The sequence below is a fragment of the Cynara cardunculus genome (genome assembly GCF_001531365.2).
Source record: "Cynara cardunculus var. scolymus isolate 2C chromosome LG 17, CcrdV1, whole genome shotgun sequence".
Lineage (NCBI taxonomy): Eukaryota > Viridiplantae > Streptophyta > Magnoliopsida > Asterales > Asteraceae > Cynara > Cynara cardunculus.
Window position 1 is genome coordinate 4,012 of NC_037544.1, and position 17,617 is coordinate 21,628.

Here is a 17,617-nt window from a genome sequence, read left to right on the forward strand (position 1 = left end):
TATCATCAAGACCATAAAACATGATTATTCATTCTATTTCTAAGGAGAAACCTGTCATGTCATATATACATGTGATCCAAGTATCACTTTCTTGATCCATGAGCTCCGTCCCAATGTCGCTTCTAAATTCATGGAACCTAGCTAGAGACAAGTTCTAAATGCATCAGGACAAATTATTGGAAAGTGAAACATGCCTTAGCAAAGATGGTTGTAATTAAGAGGCCGGGTTTCAAGACATAAAATCTCTAGATCAAGTGGTCAACTAACATTGCAAAAGCAGTCTTTTGCATATGGATGGATACTCTTGTCTCTTTATTCTACTCACCTGCAATCATATTGGCCAACCAGATGCTTTCTATAAACTCTTAATTAACACATGTTAATTTCTTGTGCAGTTAGATACCACTAGAGCATTACCTACGAGGATGGGTGTCAGCTTTAGATATTGGGATGATTGTGTCGATCCCCAGGACATGCAAGAAATGTGGATGGATCCTGATGTCAGTGCTGAATGGATAACTGCTGGGGAGACTGTAGGATCAAAGGTTCACCTGTCACGTGATACTGATGGCCAGCCTTATTTGACACAAAATGAGATGAAGGTTAAACGATTTAAATCATTACATTGTTTATTAGTCGGATTGAGCTTCTGCTTATAAACTGAATTATCAAAATTATATATCCACCATCTGCAGGCTTAAAGAAAGTCTAAAATTTACATCGTAATATATACATCTCATTACGTAAAAAAGGTTTTACATGGATTTCTATCAAATCCTTTCATTGAACATACATACAGTTGTTAGTCTCCACTTCTTCCTTGACAAAGTTGAAGTTTCTCAGCTATTTATTTGTCTCTCATATAGGATGCTTCATTTTCAGGCTGTGGCTGGGATTATTGTTCACAGGCATTTTATATCAGAGATAGATTCGGTACATTTTATAGTTTGAGCTATTTATCACTCATACATTTCCAACAAAATATTGTCAGCTATCATATTCCCATTGTTGACCTCCCTTTTCTGCATCGGTTTTCTCAACATCCCATATTTATGGTCTGTAGATAAATACCTTATTTTGCATCAAGTTTCTAGGATATGTTTGGTAAGGCTCTAGTCATGTGGCTTGGAATTGTAGCAAAAGCAATTTAAGATTTGAACAAACCAAACTGCAATCCATACCTGATTGTTTGCATTGGGTTTCCTGACTTATATTTCTCAAAAGAATGACCCCTGATGTCTTTCTGATGTATTTTTTAAAGCGCTCCTGTGTGGCTAAGAAAGTTCACATTTTGTTTGGTTTTGGTACCATTTTTCCACCTTGATCTTGTTTCCATGATACTGTCTTTGTTTTGTTTTTCCTCATTTTCTTCAGTCCTTTTCTCAGTAGCTATCTCTACCTACCATTTGTGCTTGACTAGTCATTTTAGTTTTCAGTGAAGTCTCTACCCAAAAAGAGAAATGGGCAAAGATGGTTGTTGAACACTGTTTTGCCAAGTTATACATTATAAATCCAAACATACTTGAACTTCAATTTTTGGATGTCTGCAGTTTGGGAGTAAAACTTTATCCTTATTTTCAACACATTAGTGATTAGATTCGTGATGGTTAGGATACTGTCAGATGGCAGATCAGCGACTTATGCAGCTAAGGACCAAGTACAAATATAGATTCTGCTTTGCTATGTTATGCAGGATATGCTTTGTGCTATTGGTCAGCTTGAAAGTGATCGACATCTGCTGACTACAAGTTATAATAAAAAAAGTAAAGCCTCGGCAATTGGGATCATGCAAATTTTACCAAAAACTGCTGAGTGGCTAATTAGGTACTAACTAAATCTTGTGATTCTGACCATACAAAAGGGTTGACTGCTTAACCCGAATCAAGCAGTTGTTTTTTTTTCTCCTGTAGACCCCTCTCTCCTCCCCCTAAATCTGCCGGAGCATATAATTGTAAACTCAAATTGCTTTTTGCAGTGAGCTGGGTTACAATGAATATGATTTGCATGGCGATTCAGATCTTCTCTACAAGCCTTTCATAAACCTATATCTAGGTGCTGCCTATCTCAAGTGGTTATCATATTATGGAAACAAGTGAGTCCGAAAGTTGCATCACATTTTCATATTCTGCATGCACAGACACACACAAGAACATGTTTATTGCCTTCTCTGCTGACTCTTACATCTAGGATTTTAAGAAGAAGTTGATCTTGCAGAGAAAGAAGTGAAGAGTTCATGGTGAGGTCTTATCACGGGGGTGTAAAGAAAGCTACACATAAATCAACATTGGCATACTGGAAACGATATCTTTCTGTCAAGGAAAGCCTTCCATCCAGGTCATAGATCCCATTCCTATAACTATTCAGCGAGCCTACCTCTAGATTTTCCATCTATATAGTAGTTGTGTTGACGCACAACATATCAAAGATAAAACTCAAGTGAGACTATAGGTAACATCATGAAATTATTGATTGGATATGGTGTTTCTAAAACATCATCATCTTTCTGGTGCAAACTAAATGCTCTCTTCCTCTAAAAATAAGTGCCTACATTTTCTGACTGGACTTTTCAACTTAACACTTTCGATATCACCCAAATTTTCTTTTGGTACAATTGTTTTTGGCCACCCCCTGGAGTGCCCTTGTTGATCCTGACTTGGGACCAACAACCCCCACCATGCCAGTCCCACAATCATCACCAGGAGGGTAAGTCGCATAGATCCCAGACAGCAAAAGGTGGTGGCCAGGTTCGAACCTGAGACCTCACACATGGACTACACCAACACCTTTGCCTCTATGACAGATCTGTTAAAATTATAAGCGAAGTCATGTGATTATCTATAAGTTATCTTGTTTATCATAGTTTATAGGTTATTAGCGACAGTTTTTATTTGGTGGTTATTTACCAACAGTTGTGTTGGTTCATAAACCATATGTTGGTTAACTGTCTGTCGCTTCATATGTRTATATATATATGTGTTTCTTGAATAGAAAAATTTGCTGCAGTAATAATAAGAATATCCTTTGATCTCCAGCCCTGTTTTTCTGTGTTGTTTCTTATTTTGATCCAACAAAGTGGTATCAAAGCCACGGTTCATTGACAGAAACTGTGCGAAGGAATTGACGAAAAAATCGGGTTCATTGACAGAAACTGTGCGAAGGAATTGACGAAAAAATCGTAGATGGCTTCTCAAAACAACAATCTATTACAGCCCCAACTTCCAAAGTTGARTGGTAGAAATTACCATCATTGGAGCATACAGATGAAGGTTCTGTATGAATCTCAAGATCTGTGGAACATCGTCGAGAATGGTGTAAACGAACCATCAAACCAAACGGGTTTGACTGCACAACAAACCACAGAACTGAAGGAAAATAAGAAAAAAGATAGGAAAGCATTATTCTTCATTTATCAAGCAGTAGATGAGGCCATATTTGAGAGGATCTCAACGTAAGATCTAGGGGACAAATCAATCTGAATTGATAATAGTGTGCTTTTATGGATCTATCTTATAACTAGTAAGAAGGATCAAATTTTTTTCAAGGGGAGGGGTGATCATCTCCTAATTGTTCATTCATTTCCATTGGGACACTCAATTGTAGGAGGGAGGTACTAGTTAGCTAGTTCTTCTTGTTTGCAATCATACAGATTGATCTTCAATTCATCAATGGTCCAGTGGAAAGACGAAGCAGTAAATACTTAAGCTGTTATATGTAAACATTATGGTGGAAAAACTGTTATTGTCATTGCCTTATTAGTGGAAACCTGCATCCAATTGTCAAATAGTCACTAATCGAACATGTTATCCAGCATATTAAGTATAAAGTTTAGACTCTTGGACCATTGTATTGGGTTCTTCACCAACTCCTGAGGACATCCGCTTTGCATCTTACAGTCTTTTCATAATTTCAGCATATCCAGAGGGATATGTTTGGTGTGCATACAGAAGGATGAACTTTCCAATTTACATAGTTTTACATTCTTAAATGTCTTTTGACCCAAAGAAAAAATATGTGAGAGGTGGGTTAATTTAGCAACGATGACTCTGATGGGTAGGATTACAAGAATTGGATGAACTTAATTCTTTTTCTTGTACCAAACCTTTAACATCTGACTCTTCAGGACTAGCTGAATTGGTAGGATTAGCATGCATATACTGCAGGACATCTAATTAATTAAAGTTTCCTTGCGACCTCCAAAATATTTTTGAACCTGTGAAACATTTGTTTTACATTCTTTTTTCCACTGATTCCAGCATAGTCGTCAAATATCAGGTCCCCTTCTTTTATCCAATGTGGATTCTATTTTAAACTTCTCTTTTAATGAAATAAACATCTAGGACTAGGCCTAATGAGCCAACTAAGGCAACATGTTGAATTCCTCAATGATCCTCTTGCATTTTGTTGCAGATCTTTTTTTCATCATCCTATTACAAGATCTGACCTAGGCTGATCATGACTAGGACTTGAGAGTGCTCGGTTTGTATATGTATATCTTTTAGTGTAATACATAAAAGAGTAACTGGTAGCACCATATTTATTAATCCGGACTGCCGGGGTGATTTGAATAGCAAGTTTTCAAAGCATATAACAATGAAATTAGATCTAGAAGAGGAAAAAACATCGTTATGATTTGTTCATTTATAAGTGAACTTGATTTGATGTCAATATATATGTTTTCTGCAGACAAATTTTCAAAGTTGATACCTTGCTTATGCCTAATGATTCTGCTTCTGGTACTGCATCTTCAAACACTCAAGGTACAACTTAACCCTATGATGCCACTTATTTTATTTGCATATAGTCCCCAAAAGAAATCCCTTGTCTTTCACCATACTTTTAGTAGGGGATCCTTTTATAATTAATGGGTCGTTGATGGGTTATTGCTTGTTCAGTTGGTTTATAGAACATTTTCGATCTCAACATCAATGAACATTTTTCTTCATTGGATCTATTATCTGTGTATAAGTCTAGTGTAAATTGTACTTTATATATAGAGTGTTATTAACATGACCAACTTTTTGAATTGTTTGCATAGTACCTATCAATGTGACATGGGAGTCGAGGGCTTCTCCAGAAGACATGGAGTATATGTGGAATAACCCTGTCGTCAACAAGGAGTGGACAAAATCTGGAGAGAAACGGGGGAGGGTACGGATTTCTCATGATAGCGAGAGGAGACCATATCTTTCTCGGATAGAACTCAAGGTAAGCTGAATAAAGTATCATATGCATGGCAAAGGTTATAGTTTCCCTCAGGTTTTCAGTTTATGCTGAATTGACAAATTCCCTGGTTATGGGACTTGTGTTTGTTCTGTTGCCTTGGACATTAGCAAGACATTCTTTTTGAGGGAATCATATCGTAGACAAAGTTTTCTTGCACCAACAATTTAACAACTTACTTTGTATTTACAACTTTTATAGATCATTTTGTCAGTCAAATATAGCATTTATGAGTTCATTCAATACATATTGGCTTGTTAATTAAAATTCAGAAAAGAGAATTTCTCAGCATGAATGGAATGTGTATGAAGCATACCAGCCTCGGATCATGAGCACACTGCTAATATTTTCTGTTTTGTACCAGGGAGTTGCAGAAACGGTTGTGTCCAAGCACTTTAGCACGAATGGAGTGAAGCCGGTAAGTAGGCACATTTAACATAAGATGTCATAATAACCATTCAAATGCATACTGAAATCCGAGAAGTTGAATAATGCATCCAATCATCCAGATTAGAATGGCTGCATGATGAAACTCCTCCCTAATATATATATATATGTCCTGGAATATAGGATAGGAACCATGCATGTTAAACACATGTTGATGGAGAAATACATGTTTATTTAACACTGTCACAAGATAGCATGTGTTAAGTTGCTTCAAATGTCATACTTATTTAATATAGTACTATCATGTACTGATCTGATCCATTAAGTGTATATATTTATACTGGACAGACGATTTTATGTGCTATTGCGGAGATTATTAGCAAGCGTTATGTGAATGGCATAGGGCAACGTACAGGGTTAATGGGCATTGACTATCCTACTGCTTGTTGGATATACAGGTGACTAAGCTAGTTGTTGTTTGGTGATATATATATATACATATATATATATATATAGAGAGAGAGAGAGAGCGCTAGTTAGTATAGTAGTGTTTAATTAATTATGAATGAAGCATAATAATGTAAAATTAATAAATGTGATGTGTGCCGAAGGGACTTGGGGTACAGGGCCTACAAAGTAGAGTCATTCGATGATCTCACAAAACCATTTGTTTCCATGTATTTTGGGGCAGCGTATCTGATGTGGTTATCGGAATATGAAGGGAGGTGGGTAATTTTCATCTGTTTCAATTAATATTAAGCTCTTTGTGATTGATGATGATGATGATGATGATGATGATGATATGTACTATATAGGAAGCGGAGCATCCAGTTTATGGTTCAAGCTTATATATCGGGGCCAAAGAATTTGAAGCTTGAAAAGGCAAATCCTATGTGGCTCAAGTTCGAGGAGGCATTGGGTCGATATGAAGGTCTGATGAAGTAAGTAGTAAGTTTGCATACAAATTAACATGGAACTTTCTTGTAAGGTCTTATATACCTATGCATATATTATATGATCCTTGCAGAGAACAAGGAAGCTGCTCCATACTATAAGTATAAGCCAAGCCATGGCAGGTCTCTATTTGTAAAACCTTCTCTGTTGTAATCTGATTCATGCCAAACATGATATAATAAATCTCATGATTGCATCTTGGTTTTCAAAGTCTCATCTTATTCTTATTCTTATATATATATGCAACTTTACATTTGAAACCTACCAAATATATAATTTTATTTCATAATTTCATCAAAATCAAATAGTTTTAAAATATCAATGTGTTAGATACATTTAGGTTCAAAATGTTATCCATTATCAAAAACAATGTTACCATGTCTATCAATCTCGGATAAACTTATATATACTCTTCATTCTTTTTTATTTGAGAATCTCACATACACCTTATATATTATTATTATTATTATTGGTGTATGTGAACATAATCTTATACAACTTTCCAATATTAATTTTAACATAATGTTTTCATTTAATAAGATATGTATACCAAATTATTATAGAGTTATATGTTTAATAAACTTTGAAATAATATTAAAAGCTGAGTGTTTCCTTCCAACAATCAACATGTTTAAAAATAAATAAATCTGATTTCATTGAGAAGAAGAAGGTGGTGTAAGATAAAGGATTACAAGTTGAGGGACTTTAACTGTAAAATATCCATTCCTAAGGAAGAACCTCACCCTCATCGTTTGACTTGAATACTTGATTGATGATCGACACACTTGCTTCCTAATTGCTATCGGCTCAGACACACCTCCATCACCAACAACAACACGTAGAAGAAAGAGGGAGAAACCTTGAAATTCCTCCTCTCAACAACAAGATTAACCACAGAGCCACCACCAAATTTCTGCACACCTCCATTTAATCAAGATATCGCAACCAAAAACTGATGTGTTTTTAAAGGTATGTCATTTCACTTTCATCTATCGCTCTTCTTGATCTGATCTTTCTATAGAATCCTGGTTTTTAATGAGATGTTCTTAAGCTCGCCTGCATAACTCTATATTCTCTACAAAGCTAACCTTTTTAATATTCAAAATACTTGTCACTTTCTTCTCATATCATCTATTCAAAGTATGGAGTTTGCTTATTCATCTATGTCATCCTAATTGCTGCGTATGGGGTTGGATATACTTAATCATGTTTAGCCTCCGTACTAAAATTTCAAATGAGCTGGGTAAAAAAGAAAGAGAAAAGGCAGATGGTAAATGAAGAAAATTCAAAGAATCAATATCACAAATACCTTATTATGACAGGGGTCAATGTGGATTAAAGTATTACTTACCTGCTTTAGAGTTTTGCTTCTTTTTACTTTTTAGTAGCCTGGAAACCAACTCCCTATTAACCCTTGTTTCATTTCTCTATTTTGATTAGATTTCCTGATTAGTTACTTCACTAGTAGCTTAAGCTTTACTAAAGCCAATATTTCATAATGACTTGTTTGATCAATTGTTTATTTCCTCTTTGGTTAGGCATATTTTAAGGAGATGAAGTTGATCACTCCAAACTGAAAATATGATTCCCTGGTTTCCATTCATACTTTAATAAAGTAGGCCCTTCAATCACCAAGGAAAAATGAACATACTCACGTTTCTGGGTTGAATGAGGTCAAGCTCATCAATGAAGTTAGTAATAGTGACCGGATTTAGTCTGCTTGTTCCACTACAGTATAACTTATATGGGGAAAGCAACTACAATATAATTGTCTCTGAGCAGAACTTTTCTTGGCTATTTTGTAGGTTTAAGAATGAGTTTGAGCCCATATGGCTTTCATACAACTTTCATGCTATTCTGGAATAAGGTTTGTCACCATTGACATTACTTCTGAGAGAGGTTTACATAAGCATTTTGAACAATGGAACCTGCGACAGGCCGCAACCATGTCCATTACCATGCCATTCAATCTGAGAACAGTGAATCAGCATCTTCATCTCAGGGATTCTTGAATGCCAATATGAGACCTACAGAGATGAATCCTGTACTGAATTATTCCATCCAGACAGGTGAAGAGTTCGCTCTTGAATTTATGCGGGATCGAGTGAATCCTAGGATGCCATTCATTCCATACTCTGCAGGGGATCCAAACCTTACTACAGGCTACTTGGAACTAAAAGGCGTCTTAGGCATCAGTCATACTGGGTCCAAAAGTGGGTCTGATGTTTCCATGCTCAACGTTGTAGAAAGAGGTTCAAAGGATCTTGAAAGGAAGACTTCTTTTTATGAAGGCACAAGCAACTATGGATCTGTGTCATCATTACCTCAAACCAACAGTAATCGGGGAGGTATTCGTGATTATGCCTCTTCTAGTGCATCAGATATATCTTCATTAAAGATTAAGATCCTATGCAGTTTTGGTGGCAAAATTTTACCTCGTCCAAGTGACGGCAAACTTAGATATGTTGGAGGAGATACACGCATTATCCGTATAAGAAGGGATATTTCTTGGCAAGAATTATGGCAGAAAACAATAGCACTTTACAATGAAACCTGTTCAATCAAGTATCAGCTTCCTGGGGAGGATCTTGATGCATTGGTATCTGTCTCTTCTGATGAGGATTTGCTGAATATGATGGAGGAATGTAATGTACTTGGTGAAGGAGAAGGCTCAAAGAAGCTTAGGATGTTTCTTTTCTCCTTGAGTGACTTAGACGATACTCATTTTGGTTTGGCCAACTCTGGTGGTGATTCGGAGATTCAGTTTGTAGTTGCCGTAAATGGTATGGACATGGGATCAAGAAGGGGGTCAAGTTTGCATGGTCTAGGAAGCTCTTTGGCTAATAATCTGAATGAGCTCGATGGACAGAATGCTGAGATGAACACTAGTAGAACTACAACTGACTTTGTTGGAGTCAATGTGACACCTTCGGCCAGCATCAACGTTTCATCATCAGTGCTGGTATCTTCTCAAGCTATGCTGCCAAGTTCATACAATGCTTATGAGACCCATATCCAGATGCATCAGGGCCAACCAAAGCATCATGGAGAAGCCAAGGCAAAAACCCAGCAACATGTACCTGTCTCTCAGTCTTTATCTGACAAACCTCCTGTTGAAAGTTCTGTCCAACTGAACTCTGATGAGCATGTAAGTCAGCAAGGAGGTTGTAACGAAGGGCAGATGTCTAATACTATGGATATACAAAATCAACAGTCACAGGTGAGGAACCCAATGCCGAAAGGTGATAGTTCTGTTAAACAAGAGGTTGATCACGGTAACATTAGATCTTTAGGGAATGAAGGGTCATCAGGTGCCCTACCTGGAGCAGAGCAAAAGTTTCTTCCAAAGCCTAAAATGAGCAAGGAGAGGCACCAGGATGAAGAACAGGGATCTTCTCCCCTCGATGCTGCTAGCATGGAAAGAGCTAGTAAATGTAATGATAAAGATGATGATTCATATGCATCTAATGAGGCCTTGCTTTCTAGTGGTGCAGGGTCTGATCTTATTGATTTGAGCTACCTTGAACCTCCTGTACCCCCTCCAAGGGTTTATCATTCTGAGAGAATTCCACGGGGGCAGGCAGAGTTGAACAGGCTAACAAAGTCTGATGACTCCCTCGGTTCTCAGTTCCTTTTTACTCATTCACGTTCTGATGTTGGGCCACAAGATTTCATTTTAGAATCTGTTGAAAAGTTTCACACTGAAGATGTACCTTCTCAAAGTGAGCTGCCTCCCATCTCAACAAGAATACTATCATGTACAAAACCTCAAAGCACGGAAGATGCACTAGGCAATGGGAAGTCGAAACAGGTAACATGTGAACCTATAAATGATAACAAGGGTATCAATGAGAGTCAGATTCTTAAGTCTGCCTGTGAAACCAACACTGCGGTGGTCAATGATAACAATGTCCAGTTTGATAAACCAGCAGAAACTAGATCACAATTCAGGCTCCATGCTGATCCTGCAACTAACCATCCAGAGTACAGTCGTGGTGAACGAGGGGCTAGTGATTCTACTGCTAACAATGCTCAGGTGTATGCTCAATCTGCTGCTCCCAATGTTTCGCGGACAGAGCAAGGAGACATAATCATTGATGTCAACGATCGATTTCCCCGGGATTTTCTGTCTGATATATTCACAAGAGCAATGATGTCTGAAGATCTGCCAGGTATAGGCGGCCTACCACAAGATGGAGCGGTATTGAGCTTGAACATAGCAAACCATGAACCTCAGCACTGGTCCTTTTTCCAGAAATTGGCAAGGGATGAGTTCCCACAGGATGTTTCTCTTATTGATCAGGATCAACTTGCATTTTCATCTCGACTTCCAAAAGTTGAAGAAGCCTCCATGGTCCATGATATCGCACGGTTTCAAGATGGAGTCTCTGGAAGCGAGTTAGATTCCAAGAACACTTTCGTTGAAGACAAAGAAAAAGATACACCTCTTGTTACGGGGTCTAGTTCCATTTCTTTGCAATCACATTATGATCCATCGCAGGTCAATGTCAGTGAAAGCATGCAGTTTGTTGATATGGTAGAAGAAATGAGGATGCCAGACTCAGAGTATGAGGTAAGCTTACATCAATTGCTAGTCTGAGCAGCTCATGTTTTCCTGAAATATGATGGATCTTTGTGATGCATCCTTTGCTCATTTTGATGATTGTAGGTTGAGACAAGGAATGTTGGGCTGCCTTCTATTGGTCCTTCTCTAGAAGATCTTGATATCAGTTCTTTGCAGGTATGGTGACATGTCTCATCCTTTTGATAATTCATATTGGTATTATAGATAATTCAGTGTTAACTCTCTGCTTTTTCATGCTGATCATTTTGGGCCTTTGTAGAAAAAGGGTAAATCCCAGACTACACATTGAATTTTTGCATTGGCTATTCTTCTACTAACTATACCTGAAAGGTCATACAGATTGTTAGATTATAATGAATAATCTAGGTTTCAGTTTCTAGTTTTCTATTAGTATTAGTTCCCTTAGAGAGGTTCCTAATTATGTATATGTTCATATAATCTCTTCTCAATAACATAACACAGAATTTTCTGGAATATTGTTACATTGATTAGCTCACATTTGCTGAGTTGTCTGAGTTCTATCCATGTTACCTGATGATGGAATATTCACTTTTGCCAAACCAAGCTCTAAATAATGTCTTTATGATTTGATTCTAGACTAAGTTGGAACCTTGATGGTAATATGCTTTTTTTTTATCTTGGATGTTTATACAGATGATCATGATATTATCATCTACTTGAAGTTTGCATATGTGGATATTTTCTTCATGAAACTTAATTATTTCAAAGGCTAATCATTTATAAATTCCAATCTTTTTAAGTTATCCACTCAAAACCTTGATCATATAACCATCGGATGGTTAGGGTTGGTTGTATATGTGTATGTGCCTTTCTCTATGTTACTTCTTTTTCTTCCAATTGTCGAACATAGCATAACTTAGCTAAAAAGCAACAGAGAAGTATTGACAGACATCAAAATTGCAAATCAGACGAAAAAAAGTTAAGAAAACCAAAATAGTTTTATAGATGCTTCTGAATTTCAATACACTGAGAAAGTGGCTTCAGAAAACTTGATTATTCACATAAACGATGACTACTCAAACTTATAAGCACAGTTAGTCCTGACCCTGGTTGAGTTTGTAAGCTGCATTGATATCAGTTAAAATATTAATAGGTCATCATTTTCAAGTGCCTCATGTATTGCTAGATACTGGAGTCTGGTGGCTGATTTAGGGTTTTGAGATGCCATGCTTGTTTGCTCTCTTAAGGTCTGCAATGCTTTTTCCCCCCCTAAATCGAGGCTTACAATCACTTGTCACTTGATTTCTTTTTAGTTATAAGCTGACGTCAGAGATTCCAATGCCTTTTTAGTTTAAAAATCAAGGCTTACAGTTCGGATTTTTTTAGTTATAAGCTGATTTCTCGATTTCTTCTTGTTGAGATTCAAGGTTGAGCCATTTGGAAGATTTTATTCACTAGAGGCGATATTTGTTTGTAATGCATATAGAAAAGTCTGCTTTTTAAAACTTCACTTTTCGGTACATAATTTCTTGCTTTAATTGCATACACACAATAATGTTCTTGCATATGACAGTACTAAGGTTATTCGAATGACATTGATTAAAATACTCCAGCTTTAAGGTTATGATAGATCTATAATGACATTTGTTATCTGGTCTCTTTGCCATCTCCGTTGCTTGTTGCAGATCATAAGGAATGAAGATCTTGAAGAATTAAGGGAGCTTGGTTCTGGCACATTTGGGACAGTTTACCATGGAAAATGGAGGGGAACAGATGTGGCCATTAAGCGAATAAAGAAGAGTTGCTTTGCAGGTCGATCATCTGAGCAGGAGAGATTGGTTGGTATCCTTTGTCTTTTCACTGCATTCTTTCTGAAGCCACAATCAAAATCACCAAGTCAACAATCGATAGCGACTTGATAAACAAGTTGAATGCTATAGGATAAAGCATCTATGAGCCACAATTTTTCCTTCATTAATTTATGTAGTTATTGAATTTTTATTACTTGATTTGTTTTCTCCCCTTAAGTCTCATGAGAGTGAGTTTTCTCGTGCAAATTCATGTGTATGGTGAAGTGTCCCTTTCTCATCTCGACGCTATTTTCTTTCATTCCAGACAATAGAGTTCTGGCGAGAAGCTGACATTCTCTCAAAGCTTCACCATCCGAACGTTGTGGCATTTTACGGTGTAGTACAAGATGGACCTGGGGGGACATTAGCTACTGTCACAGAGTTCATGGTTGATGGTTCATTAAGGCATGTCTTACTTCGCAAAGATAGGTAATAGGTCCACCTGTATTTTTCAGTGGTTGAATCTTTGACTATGAAATCAATATATACCTTTCCAACTTTGTGCGGGTCTGCATTTCCGATCAAGATGAAATGTCCTGTTGTTGCTCTACCTTTTCAGTTTGATAATAATTGTTTAACAATGTGCTGTAACAATAAGCCGCTTTTCACTTGATCATTAATTTTTGAGGTTTACAGCTTATGTATTTCTGACTTCAATGTAGATGTCACCTTTTGATTACTTAGCTGCTTCATCCTTTGTTATGTGGTTTCTAGGCATCTGGATCATCGCAAGAAGCTTATAATTGCAATGGATGCAGCCTTTGGAATGGAGTATTTACATTCAAAGAACATTGTGCATTTTGATCTGAAATGTGACAATTTGCTGGTGAATATGAAGGATCCTTCACGCCCTATATGCAAGGTCATCAGATGATAGATTATGCCTTCTTTTTCTTACTCAAGACATGATTAGCTTGTCAACAATGCGCAAGCAACATATTTACTGGTTTCTAGTTTTTAATATTGTATAAATTTTATTATTTTTATGCAGGTAGGTGATTTTGGACTATCAAAGATCAAGCGCAACACTTTGGTTTCAGGTGGAGTTAGGGGAACCCTGCCCTGGATGGCTCCTGAGCTACTGAATGGTAGCAGCAATAAAGTTTCTGAGAAGGTGATGGTCCTCTTTACCTTTGTGTATGAGTCTACTATTGCAGTACCAGTGTATGTTCTATCATATCCGTCACCTATTTGTTCTGAAATAAAGGTTGGTACTGGATCAGATGACATTTGAATTCTTGGGTAAGTTGGACAAGGTCCTGTCAGATTAATGGGTTACCATGTGATTGGATTGAAGATAAACCTGATTATAATGTTGTACAAAATTACCTTGTTTTCAGACAAAAGAGTGTTATAAATTGCTAGTATTTGTAACAGGTTGATGTGTTCTCTTTTGGAATTGTGTTATGGGAGATCCTGACTGGTGAAGAGCCGTATGCAAATATGCACTATGGTGCAATCATAGGTGGGCTTAATTAATTTGGTTGAGGTTGAGGTTGATTTTAGATTATTGATTGTTGAGCTGATAGGATATAGGTGTGTGGTTGCAGGAGGCATTGTGAGCAACACATTGAGACCCCCTATTCCAAGGGATTGTGATGGTGAATGGAGAAGGTTAATGGAGCAATGTTGGGCGCCTAACCCTATGGTCAGGCCATCCTTCACCGAAATAACCAGCCAGTTACGTGTTATGTACCACACCAAAGGCCACAAGGGATCTTAGCTTGCAATTGCATTGTTGTTGAGTAATAATAAATAAAGAAAGGTACATACTACATACTACATACTAGTATACTAGCTTGTACTAGATACTAAATTTTGGCACAATCATTTATGTGGGATGGAGTAGTTGGGTATGAAAATAATTTTGTTACTTGAAAACATGTGTATACGTGTGATGTGAGGTTTGGAGAAATGTGAAGATGGGTTTGCTTGTTTGTTTGAAAGAATTGGAATTGGTGTATTTCAGACAGTTGGGGATATTTTCTTTGATGGTTAAAAATCCTACTTACAATCAATACACACATAGATGCATGTATATATATATATATGTGTGTGTGTGTGTGTGTGTATTGTTTGGAGACTGTACATATTTGTTGTTGGGTGGGACTTGGGAGAGAGAATGGTATGTATTATAAGAAGGGAATGAGGAAAGAAATAAGCCATTAACAAAATGGTTTCTTTCTGGTTCTCTACTTTTAAACATATGCAACGTAATCGTTGGGGTTTGTTATTTTTTGCCTTTTAATATCCTTACAAAAACCACGCCTTCACCTTCTTCATCTACTTTTGCTTCCAATCTTCCATCAACTTTATGTTTCATCCAACCATACTTATAATTATAATTAATGTTTCATTAAATTCTAACTTACTCGTTGCTTTCTTTTTGAACTTGAAAACAATCGACTTTTATGTAAACTAGAGAGGGGGAGGGGGATGAAATAAGAAAAATTGTTCAATTAACAATGTAGAGGCTTGATTTACCAAATATAATGGTCACAAAAACACATCTTTAACAGCCATGTTAAATAAGAGATTTATCATGAAGTATAATTTATGTTAAAATAAAATAAAATAAAATAAAAAAGATGACAAAAATCTTTAAATTTGAAAAAGTAGTATCTTGAAAGGAAAATAATATTTACGAACGGAACTTGGATGGTTTAGAAATGGCAGATTTATAACCAAATGGTACGGATGGAGTTGTTGAAAAAGGATTTGACTGATGAGATAAAATCAAGATTCTTCCACTTACAAATCTCACTCGAAATGGAGTCGCCCTTCAAGCCAGAGATTCTCAAAGGCAAGGTAGCCCTTTTGACCGGAGGAGCTTCCGGTATCGGCCTCGAGATTTCCACACAGTTCGGTAAACATGGCGCTTCCATCGCCATCATGGGCCGTCGCAAAACCATCGTTGACTCTGCCGTCTCCTCTCTCCAGTCTCTCGGTATTCCGGTACTCCCTCTCCCTCAACAAACTGGATGCTTCTATAATCAAACTATGTTTTCCTTATATAAATGGAACAAAACATTTGTAATTGGATTCCCATATTCTTTCTTTAAGTTATCACATGTGGTGGCAGGCTGTTGGTTTTGCTGGGGATGTTCGCAATCAGAAAGATGCCAAGCGAGTAGTAGAATCAACTATTGAACGCTATGGGAAGCTCGATATTCTTGTGAACGCTGCTGCTGGCAATTTCCTGGTCTCGCCAGAAGATCTATCTCCAAATGGGTTTCGAACAGGTTTTTCTTCATACACTCAAATCAACTGATTATTTTGTATTTCTTCCTTTTTCATCTTGATTTTTTTCCTTCTGCTTTCTTTGTTTGAAGAATGAGAAATCAATTGACATTGAACCTTCATATCTTTATATGACAATTAACATAATTGAAAATTTCCTTGGCAAAAAAACCTTGCTGGTTGAATGTTTGTTTTACCTTGGGCAGTGATGGACATCGATTCTGTTGGTACGTTTACTATGTGTCATGAAGCCCTCAACTATCTTAAGAAAGGAGCAGCAGGAAGAAGCTCAGATAGTGGTGGAATAATACTGAATATCAGTGCCACCCTACACTACACAGCTGCTTGGTACCAAATTCATGTAGCTGCTGCTAAGGTAAGTGGTCAGGTTAAGTGATAAAGTTTTGAGATTTATGTTATTGTTATGTTGTGAGAATTTGTATAATATGTGGGATAGGCGGCAGTGGATGCAATTACCAGAAATTTGGCTCTGGAATGGGGTACTGATTATGATATACGAGTCAATGGGATTGCACCTGGTCCGATAAGCGACACTCCTGGTATGAGGAAACTTGGACCGGATGAGATAAAAAGCAAAAGTAGAGAGGTCATGCCTCTCTTCAAACTTGGGGAGAAATGGGATATTGCCATGGCAGCCATCTATCTTGCATCAGATACTGGTTGGTAACATATTCAGTATATTTACTTTCAGTAGGTGGTTTGGTCTCAGCACCAAATAGTTGAGATAAATTGAATCCATCCGGCTTCTTGGAGCTGGCTGGCTGGCCAGACAGTTAAAAGCTTACCCTCACCCTAATTCAACACTTCCATTCCATCAGGGTAATGGATTTGCTTGATTTCCTCTTCAGTTTTTAACAATTTTGTTTTTCAACAGTGAAATCTTTTTTTCCCACATGTCCTTTTGTAGCTCATCCATTTACCCATTCTGTGTTTGCAAGAGAGGAGAGGGTGTTGCTGTTTTGTTGATTATTGTATGTTAATATTTATATGGATTTTCCTGAAGGTAAATATGTGAATGGGACGACCCTAATTGTTGATGGAGGACTGTGGTTAAGCCGGCCACGTCACTTACCAAAGGGGGAAGTGAAACTGCTTTCTCGTGTAGTAGAAAAACGTGCTCGAGCTACACCCACTGGGGTACCACCTTCTAGCAAACTCTAGCCTAATCGAATGGTGGATAAGAAATTGGTTAAGGGGTAATATATATTGAATATGAGTGCTAGATTTATGGGGAATATGTATTTGCCAAAGAATAAATGGGATATTACATGCCGTTTTATCAGAAAATATTTCGCTGAAATCTTTATAATCTTGAAATGATGGCTTTGTTTTCTTGGATTGTACTTCTTCTCTTATGGTTTTACTTGGATTTTGGGGACCTATATATTGAATGTGAATG

The 17,617-nt window shown here is 37.1% G+C and overlaps 3 protein-coding genes across 7 annotated transcripts; all 3 read left to right on the top strand.

Annotated features, from left to right (window-relative positions):
- The first annotated feature begins 425 nt into the window (after positions 1-425).
- LOC112500376 lies at positions 426-6,714 on the top strand. The gene is made up of 12 exons (XM_025103860.1): positions 426-602; positions 883-933; positions 1,694-1,824; positions 1,976-2,092; positions 2,215-2,334; positions 4,684-4,757; positions 5,036-5,205; positions 5,585-5,638; positions 5,956-6,065; positions 6,219-6,332; positions 6,423-6,538; positions 6,635-6,714. Exons 1-12 carry the CDS (start codon positions 426-428, stop codon positions 6,712-6,714), a joined length of 1,314 nt encoding a protein of 437 aa, XP_024959628.1.
- A 654-nt stretch (positions 6,715-7,368) lies between these two features.
- Positions 7,369-15,870, top strand: LOC112499803. Of its 5 annotated transcripts, none has more exons than XM_025103073.1 (11): positions 7,369-7,530; positions 8,367-10,372; positions 10,478-11,134; positions 11,231-11,302; positions 12,793-12,945; positions 13,223-13,386; positions 13,672-13,819; positions 13,949-14,071; positions 14,335-14,422; positions 14,508-14,722; positions 15,625-15,870. In XM_025103073.1, exons 2-10 carry the CDS (start codon positions 8,483-8,485, stop codon positions 14,678-14,680), a joined length of 3,468 nt encoding a protein of 1,155 aa, XP_024958841.1. In that variant the 5' UTR covers positions 7,369-7,530; positions 8,367-8,482; the 3' UTR covers positions 14,681-14,722; positions 15,625-15,870. The 5 variants fall into 5 exon arrangements, with proteins under 5 accessions (XP_024958841.1, XP_024958840.1, XP_024958837.1 ...); XM_025103072.1 differs by having other exon boundaries at positions 8,367-8,428; positions 8,499-11,134; XM_025103069.1 differs by having other exon boundaries at positions 8,367-11,134.
- Positions 15,642-17,561, top strand: LOC112499806 (peroxisomal 2,4-dienoyl-CoA reductase-like). Its single transcript, XM_025103076.1, has 5 exons — positions 15,642-15,912; positions 16,040-16,199; positions 16,404-16,573; positions 16,655-16,877; positions 17,222-17,561. Exons 1-5 carry the CDS (start codon positions 15,646-15,648, stop codon positions 17,377-17,379), a joined length of 978 nt encoding a protein of 325 aa, XP_024958844.1. The 5' UTR covers positions 15,642-15,645; the 3' UTR covers positions 17,380-17,561.
- Positions 17,562-17,617: the final 56 nt, after the last annotated feature.